Source organism: Fundulus heteroclitus, chromosome 12 (assembly GCF_011125445.2).
Source record: "Fundulus heteroclitus isolate FHET01 chromosome 12, MU-UCD_Fhet_4.1, whole genome shotgun sequence".
Lineage (NCBI taxonomy): Eukaryota > Metazoa > Chordata > Actinopteri > Cyprinodontiformes > Fundulidae > Fundulus > Fundulus heteroclitus.
In genome coordinates this window covers 32,025,528-32,034,918 of record NC_046372.1, presented here as the reverse complement: position 1 = coordinate 32,034,918, position 9,391 = coordinate 32,025,528, and the positions used below count along the sequence as shown (strand labels likewise).

The following is a 9,391-nucleotide window of genomic DNA, read 5'->3' as shown; positions in this document are numbered from 1 at the left end:
TCACATCGAAACCAACATCAAAACTGAAACCATCGTTTCCACTGACAAAAGCCTTCAAAGACGTTCTCTGGTAAATAATTGATGTTTGGTAGATTGGACATCACTGATGAAATAGCAGCATCAATGTTGCCGGGTGACCAGATTTCTCTAATGAAAACCGGGGACATCCCTGATGTTGCTATTATGAGCCAATTTTAATCGGGCTCAGACTTGTCGGGAGTGGCAGAGACCCACAGACAGGCTGCCCAGTGAGACTGCTCTGTTAACCCCCGTTGCTGCGGTGTGTTGTCGGTCAGACCGTCTGCGATTTCCCGCAGACTGGATCTATCCATCGCTGCTGAAAAGGTCACTACAAAGCATATGCTAAGTTACTGTGTAATATTTTGGAGCCCGGTGGTGAGAATTAGGCCTGGGGCGGTATAAAAGGGGCTAAGGAGATGTAACGTAATCAGCATTGTTGTCCTGTTTCTCCAGCGTCCAGATGAGTCTCAGCATGATAGTACATTCCATTTGTCCTCGATACTCGGGATTCTCAACCTCTGGGATTGGAAAATTTAACTTGAACGGCCCCTAAAGTTGGTATTATGAGTAGGTAACTCGGTGCAACAGGATGGTAGCCGACATCGGTATTCATGATGTGTGTTACTTGCAGCAACATTGAGTAAAACCTCATACTTTGACTGTTTTCTGCAGTTCTCTATTATTTATGTATCATTTAGTCAGTCATCCAGGTGCTGCCTTTCAGTGTTAGGCTCAGAACAGGTGGACCCAGTATTCGAGGCAAACAAACAGTTAGGGTTTAACAGTTTATTAAGATCAGACACGGAGCGGGAGGCGTCAGCATCAACAGCGGGAGCCTCTGCAGGAGACAACAGGTTAGTGACCACGCTTATCTGAAAGTGTTTGCACACAAACGTGTCAGTCACTAACCTGGTCTTAATGTCCAGTTCAGATCCAGTAGCAGAGGTAGATCCTATCTGGCGGGTCGCCAATCCGGCGCAATGGTTGCCGCTCAGAGATTCCTAGAGGCAGGTGTATCGGAAGTCGGAGGATAGGCAGGAGATCAGAACCGTGAGGGGGAACGTGAGCAGGATGAGCCGTAGAGCGAAGCCAAAGACGGAGTCGGGGACGTAGTCGATGGACGGAGCCAGGAAAATCAGAGATCCAGTGAGGTGCCGAAGGACAATCCACGACGGAGTCGGGTCACAGTTTCAGGTTCGATACACAGATCAGCAGACAGACTGAACGAGGGCTAGCAAGCTCGGTAGTCAGGAAACTAATCCGGTCAGTACACAGTGGGCAGAGATCAGCAGGTAGTCAGGTCAGGCAGAAGTCAGAACACAGATCAGGCAGGCAGAATCAGACGGGAACAGGCAGACTCAGAAGTCAAGAGGCAGATAGGTCGGGATCAGGTAATCAGAATAAACGCTGGAATAGGTCTCACAAAATCTCGAAATAATCTGGCACTGTTGTCTGGTCTTAGAGTTGGTCATATACTGGTGAGAGCAGGTGGAACAGATCTGAAGTGATGAGGGAGAGGGCAGAGCTAAACAGGTGAGTGACATGAGAGATTAGACCAGGCAACAGTGCCGAAATCATGACATCAGTGTTTGTCAGACAAGGTGTTTTAGCTCTATTTATTTGCACTAAAATGCTGTCTAGAACCGCGTTATTATCAGTGTTATTGTTTTAGCAACATTGCAAGCATCCATGTTTTTTCCTACTGTCTGACGGAGGGAACTGGAACGCAAAAAAGCCGAGATGCGACTCATGAGTTTCGACATTAGAGGGAAAGGAACGCACCATAAGAGTGCCTGGATATGGATACAACTTCTCTGCTTTTCTGTTTGACTGCTGTCATCTTGCTGCCACCCGCTGGACCGGAGTGGTACTGCAGTATTTCCTCTTAACCTCCCATGTGTCACTGGGCTGTTTAACGTAAATGGCCCCTAGCTCATGGAAACATGAAAACCCAAAAGCCCCAGACTTTGGTTTACCCTGGAAAACCAAAGCCTGAGGCTTTAAATCCTGGAGCTTTTAATGGAAAAGGGCTATTGGGTAAGAGGCAGAGTACACCCTGAACAGGTCAAAAACTGTCAAGTCACTCAAAATTTTACCTCTGTGCCATGTCTGTTTTTTCTCAACACGTTGAGTGGACTTCAAAACTCTCTTCAACGTAATGACTGGCATAAGACTAGTGGAAGGGAGAGGTTAAATACTTTCGTATGGTCACATTGCAACTGCCTTTTAAACACTGTCCCCTTCATTTGGCTCAAATACGAAAAACCAAACTGAGTCTCTGGTGTAGCTAGTACTTGTGAACAGAAGCTGTTTGTTTTGACCACAAGAACCAGAAAAACATCCTATGAGACACCTTAACAAAACACAGAAATGGGATTTGATTATGTTAAGACTATCAAAATGTGATGCTTAATCTGGCGCAAGAAAATATTTATGCTGAGTTCACCTAACTGCAAACTGTGAGGATTTTATTATCCAATATGAAACCCAATGCAGTATCTTCTATATAGTGGGTATATACTGCAATTCTTGCAGTTAAATTGCAATCAAGGGCCAAAAATGCCACGATTGAGTCAATCAATAGCATATTACGTAACTATTTAAAAATGTAAAAATCTAAAAAAAATTGGAAAAATACATAGTACATTAATCACTATTTAAATATTAGATAGTTTATTAAATAAAGAATAACTGAAAAAATAGTAATAATCATATTTAGAAAAGCCTAGAGGATTTTTATATTTAATAGTCCTGTGATCCAGCTTAACTTGATAAATTATAGACACTTATATAATAATAAACATAATATAGAATTTTTTTATATGTCTAGAATTATTTATCTAATTAATTACTTTTAAAATAAAAATTTAATAAATTACTCATTTATTGAATTGTGGCGCTTTCAAACTACATTTTTTATTAACCCACCCCCCAATCAGGTCTCACTAAGACTTAGAAGATGTAAAACAAATTCCCCCTAACATTGTTTTATACAGAATGCAATAAAACAGGTTGCAACAGTGCAGGTGGGTGTCTTTATTGAGAACAATGAACACACTAAAATCAACTTTTTACCCAGTAATGTTGAAAAATGACGTTATGTATATTTTTTTATTTTGTATTAAAAATATTTAGCAGATTATACAGAAAGTGATAGGGCAATGTCTTTTTCTTCTTCTTTTTTTAGCCTTTGTTATACAGGAAGCGTTGAATGGTATTATACTGCCCTCTACTGGAGCTGCACCGCTACCGCTGGACAACAAGGCTTGCGTCACAGTCAGGATTGCCTAAATCTTATAACAATGTCGAGTTCACTCAGCGAGGTCTTTCATTCTGAGACCAGAATCAAGTGTTAAAGATGGAAGCAGCAAAGGTTTAACAGTGAAAATGAGTTGTTCTAGACGTTGATCAGTGAGTCAGCCATACAGGTGTAATTTGGCGTAAAAGGTGTAATTTGTTATCACTGTACAGTGATAACAAATTAGACATGTTTCACTTATTATTTTAATTTAGACTTAAATATTGTCCATGGCTTAGTGTGTAAATACAAATTATCAGTGTTTTTTAGCTTTTCTTGCTTTTTAAACAGGTCATTTATACTATAACTTTTGTCACTTAATTGGAGATCACAAAACTGAACAAAAAGGCACTGTATAAATCTTAAAAAACTATTATAGTTTATACATAAATTGAACAGAAGCACAAAACATAAATGACATGGCATACATGTTCCCCACCATGTAACATTTGAGATAGTCCATAGAACCAGCTGCTGAAGGAAAACACAACCAGTAGTCATGTTTAATATCCATGATTATTTCAGTTCCAGCGTACACACTCTAAAATCATGTTTTTAGAACTCAGAGACAAATAAAAACAGGGCTTAAATAGAGCAGAGAACAGGTGCAGACTATAGGTTAAACCAGGAGACAAAGGTGAATGGGGTCTAATTAACTGGTGGCTTAGGCTGAGGGAGAATTACTAACAAGGACAAGAACATAAAAAAACTAAGGATATCAGTCGGTTTGTGTCCTCTTTTTATTTGCCAGCTTGGCTGCTTCATTGCAGCATCAACCGACTAAACACCCAAACAGAATGGAGGATTTACTGCATTAAAGGGCAAAGAATGACAACGGGAGGAGAAGGAATGCACCAATAAAATGTTTATTGAAAAGAGTGAAGCAAACATGCAGACAACATAGACACATCAGGCAATATCACAGAGCAGAGCAACCCCACGCATGATCCAGTGATCTGGTGACATGATGGTCGGTAATGTCACTGCTGTGATGTAGTTCTGGTCTGTACGTCTGGACTTCTTGTAGATTGGGCAGACGTACAGCTTCGGGTCAACAGGAGCGGTGGATTTGATAGCAAACATGCGAATCACAGGCATGGGTGTGAACAACACTTTAGGTGCGGGCTCTACAAGATGGATGTTCTTTTTGTTCCAGCCGGCGCCATCCAGGTACAAACCGTAGACGTAAACTCCCTCCTTTTAAAGGAAATGACATTGAAACCAAAACGGGTTTTGGTTTAAAGTTTCTTTCTTAAATATACACATGCTGTTATTACTCCACGCAGCTATGACTGTCAAGACAAAAAGAGACAAGAAACTCACTTTTGGTGCCTCAGTGATTTCCTCCCTTGCCATTTTTGAAACTTCGTTGTTAAGCGTGACTGTGTCCAGAGCCCAGCCTTTGTTAGCCCTGGTTACCTCCTGCCTCATAGCTGTGAGGAAACCTGCAGACATCAGAGGGTGTTGGCATAGGTCACCCCTGGTAAAAATCAACAGATTTATTTCTTGCAAATATTTCTCTGGTCTCGCTTTTGCCAAGCCTGCACATCATCTACAAGAACAAACTTCTATTTGGTTTAGAAGAACTCAGGTGCAGAACTCGAGGGAGGTACTCATAGGCCCCTCCAGCTGCAGCACTTCTCAGCGTTGAAACCACGCCCACTTCAGATTCCTGGTTAGTCACATGATAGTTGTTGGACACTAAAAGAAAAAGCTCTGCCCTGACAAGAACAAGCTTCCTAACCTGCAAGAACAGAAATAATTTGTTTTGTTCTTGTAGACCTGGGAGTAAGAACCAAGTGTTCCAGCGTAAGAACAGAAGATTTGGTCCTCTTTCCTAGGTCCACATAAACAAAATTACATCATTCCATTTCTGAAGCCTTCTTTTCAGGGTTTTTTTTTTGTACTTCAACAACTATTGTGTGATTGGTCAGCAATTTGAAGTAGGTGTGGTTAGTACGGGGACGTATGATATCGGCTTTTCAGAAGTTCTGCACTCGAGTTATTTTGAAGCTAAAATGTTCTGGCAGGAGAAAAGTTTATTCTGTTTGGAAAAGAAAAAGTTTCTCTGTTGTGGAGTTTGTATAGGTCCCCTAATCCTGAGCGATTTATTCATTAGAGATAATGCTCAGACCTTCAGAGTCATTATAGTGAAGCTCACCCTGGGGATTAAAGAAACCTGTCATCCAGAAGGTTTTTGGTCTTCCTTCAGACACCCAGCTGTTGAACTGAGTGTTTCTCTCAATAAGTTCAGTGAACCAAAAGCCCAAAGTGGAAGACTCCCAAGAGATGCTCCTCCACAAGCCTGGAACACGGGCATCAAAAATATTGTCCAAGGCATCGCGGAGGTTCTAGGAAAGAAAGTAAAGCTCGGCTGTTTCATTAAACATTAATATCTTATTAAAAACATCCTTCACAAAGTAGTCAAATGTAAAATATTTGCATTTGTACGTAAAAGAATATGTGCTGGAACTTAGGAATATTTGGGGATATTTGTTAGCCAAGCAGAAATCTTACATCGCTCATGATTATAGTGCCGTCTATAGCCAACTTCAGGTCACTCAGGCTAGTCCGCACAACAGAGATTATTCTCTGCATTCGATCCACTTCCTGCCGTAGGAAGATGTTCATCGGGTTTAGAGCTCCCATCTTCTGCAGCCTGGCTTTGACCTTCATGCACAAAAAGAACACATTCTAGACTCCATGGATAAAAGAAGTGGTGCAGAAAAACCCAAATATCAAGCCTTGACCTCATGCGGCACATAATCTGGGGGCAGCTTCTCCAACATGTCTTCTGCCATGTTGTAAACAATGGACTCCCGGGTCGCCCCAGATCCTCCTCCACTTTCCTTTGGCTGGATATTTATGATCGTGTCCAACACTTCAGCGGATGTATTTGCCTGGTATCTAGAAATGTTTTAGATACAACAGAAATGTCACATCAACTATAATGTCGGATGTTGTTCTCACCATTTTTACTGCTTCGCATATCTACGGCATCTTCTTACGTGATATCAGCGTTAGAATGCAGGCCCAATGCTTCAGGTGAATCTGCAATAGGCAAGCTCTGGATGTAATTCATGTACTCCTCAACTGTCTCACAAACAGGAATTTTGTAGCCCGTATAGAAGCCAAATGACGGGTCTATCATCTTCTTACTGAACCACACCTGTAGTTAAAAGCATATAATCTTATATATCGTAAACATGTTAAAATAATCGATGAAAGAAACGAGAAGTAAGGAGAAGAAGTAAGACAAAACGGGGATAGGTACACGAGCAAAACACTTCAACAGGCGTTTATCGTAGTCATCTGTGACCCTTCCTCCATACTGCACTTCAGCAAGCATGTATCGCACGGTTACCCATGAAACATCCTGCGGAGAGAAAAGTACAGACTAGTAAATAAGGCAAAGATCTTCAGACATTTGTGGCCTCTTTGACAAATCCTCACCTGCTTCGGGCCACAATCATCCAAGTGTTTTTCCACAAACTCGACGCTTGCAGAAAAATCAGCTGAGTTGAACTCGTAAGGTATGTTCCAACCCAAAGGTCCAAATTTGCGTCGTTCCTGAAACAAGAGTTGGTAAACGACAAAATACACAAACAGTGCAACATCAAAATTTCTGTCACAGAAAAACACAAACTGAATTTAGTTCTCCAAACGCCTTGGAAGTTATAGACTTATTTTTGGATGATTTGTTTTAAAAAATAATCCAGTATCAATTATGGAAGTCCAATATACTGGAATATTTAAAACAATTACAGTAAATAATCTGGGGTTATCAAATAAATGCTATAATTGAGGGGAGTCAAACTCCAGTCCCCACAGGTCGTGTCCTGCAACTTTTAAATGTGTCCCTGGTCCAAGGGACACATCTACGTGACTGAAGGGGCCTAGTCACATATTTTCACCATGAAAAACACACACATAAAACATCAATTCATCTTCAAATAAAACAATGTATGCCAGGTGGTCATCTTGATATTGTTTACGCAGTCCTTTTGGAGCCTGAAAAGAACTTTGCACCTGTGCGATCAGCATACATAAACATAAACATTGTTGTGCCATCTGCTGGCAGGACTATGAAACTATCAGAAAGCAAGATGGTGTCTGCTGGTGCAGCTAGATAAGAGCCAGCAGCATCGCATTAAAGTAACAGCTCGGCGTCATCAAAGACCAAGCCGATCTGTAGTTACTTGAAACTCCTTCTTTTGACTCCTCTGCTGGGCATTGCTGACTCGCTGCGGCTCCATCGCAGACATATTTACATAGATGCCTCGTTGAGTGGTGAGTCGTGCCATATTGGAAGTTGCATAGCGGAGTGATTCGGAGAAGATGCCCTGTTCATGTGCTCCATGGATTAGTACCAACCGATTCTTAGGACAAACCAGATCTACTGGCATTATCTTTGTGATTTTATTTAATCATTATAACATCATTATAATGTCGTAAATATATGTCTGTGGGATCCATTGCTTTTCCTTGTTTCCTCATTGCACGCATGCGCAACATCGTACTTCTGGTGGTTAACTGGTCTTGTTGTGGTAAATATACAAAAAAGCTTGTTGTTTACTAATACATACAGGAAAAACAAATTGTAAGACACATATATCAAATATAATCAGCCAACAGGGCGCAATTTGTATGTGACCATAATATGTAACTTGGTATAGTCATAGTGTGAGACTAGGCCCTTTTAAAGCTCAACTAACTGGATAATTAAAATACTTTCAATTTTACTCTTACTCACTGGCTTGCCTAATGAAAGCATGTTCAAACATTTTTGTTGCCTTTATATCAATTAGATTATAATCTATTATAAAACTTCTGGTTGATTTCAGTTATTTAAAAGCTAACAAAAGTCAGGTTTGTTTTAGGGCATGCTTTCTTGTTCTTTCTGACCCTGCTTATATTATCTACATCTAAATAAAGAAATCTACTTTAACTATGGTATCAGAAAGGGCTACCTGTACAGCAGTGTGTAGAAAGGCCACACTGTACAACAAGGGCTTCCACATGGGCAGGTTGCTTGCTTCCAACTGGTTCTGTGAAATTCCTGCAAATGTTCGTTTCAAGCCGGCACGTATTCCCTGTGGCGGATCGTTGGTAAACTTGATTGAAGACTAGGGCGGTGAAGAGGAGAAAGACATTTGTGTGACACAGTGTTTGTAAAAGTTGGGCCAGAATGTAATGTTTTACATTGGGGTTATACCTGCAGGAGTGTGATAGAGAATTGATTGTGTGGTTCTGTGGTGATCCACACTCTGAAAGTGTCATGCATTGTCTCAGCTACTGTGATTGTTTCTAGCAGCTCATCCATAAACTCTAAGCCCAGGTGACAGTTCTGCAGAAGGACCCAGCCTCCCTGTACAACAGACACAAAGGCCACAGATCAGGTTCAATGGTCAGCAATCAAGTTAAAATTGTATAATCTGAATCATGTTTCCATCCTTAGTGTGGATTCCATCTAAACTGCGACTTTTAAGTTTAAATCTCCTGTCTATCCAAGTAGATATGACAAATCAGCAATGACGATAATATTGATACTAGTGAAGTGTAATAAAAGGCTGTCTTTGATGTCAATAAAACAATGATGTTGGATACTCATTTAGATTATGGTGTTAAGGAAGCAAAGCCATAAATCCCCCCTCCCCCTCAATAAAACTCCTTAAAAGTTAAGAACTTTGGGTTCCTGTACGAGTCAAATTCAACACTTTCCAGGCTCATAATTCTAGTTTCTGTTTTTACAACATTCTCGACAAAGGGGTGTATTTGCATATTATGCATGGGTTCCAAAAATTAATATACATTTTTTTGTTTATAACATAACAGTGTGTATAAAATTATTCACTATACTGAAACTCCAACTGTGTCCATTATGCCAGAGAAAATCAAAAAGAGAGAAAAATATTAGACTAATGGTTATATCACAGACTTTTCATTTCAGCTTTAAGTTTAAGAAGACATTAAGTATAAATTCTCTCCTATTTAAATGGTGAAAGCTATAGTACACTGGATGAGTCTAATTTTATGTTGCTCTGAAAGATCAAAATAATCCTGCTTCTAATT

At 40.4% G+C, this 9,391-nt stretch overlaps 1 protein-coding gene across 1 annotated transcript in view; it reads right to left on the bottom strand.

The window, feature by feature from the left end:
• Window positions 1–4,169: 4,169 nt before the first annotated feature.
• LOC105926821 (dynein heavy chain 8, axonemal) overlaps window positions 4,170–9,391 on the bottom strand; it is a 74,851-nt gene continuing 69,629 nt past the window's right edge. Inside the window, exons 81-90 of the mRNA XM_036143887.1 lie at window positions 8,535–8,687; window positions 8,290–8,445; window positions 6,773–6,889; window positions 6,594–6,695; window positions 6,328–6,488; window positions 6,070–6,226; window positions 5,837–5,989; window positions 5,481–5,670; window positions 4,643–4,764; window positions 4,170–4,516 (exon numbers count right to left, since the gene is read on the bottom strand). Coding sequence (XP_035999780.1) covers window positions 4,229–4,516; window positions 4,643–4,764; window positions 5,481–5,670; window positions 5,837–5,989; window positions 6,070–6,226; window positions 6,328–6,488; window positions 6,594–6,695; window positions 6,773–6,889; window positions 8,290–8,445; window positions 8,535–8,687 — 1,599 coding nt within the window. The 3' untranslated portion in view covers window positions 4,170–4,228. The remainder of the gene's footprint in view (window positions 4,517–4,642; window positions 4,765–5,480; window positions 5,671–5,836; window positions 5,990–6,069; window positions 6,227–6,327; window positions 6,489–6,593; window positions 6,696–6,772; window positions 6,890–8,289; window positions 8,446–8,534; window positions 8,688–9,391) is intronic.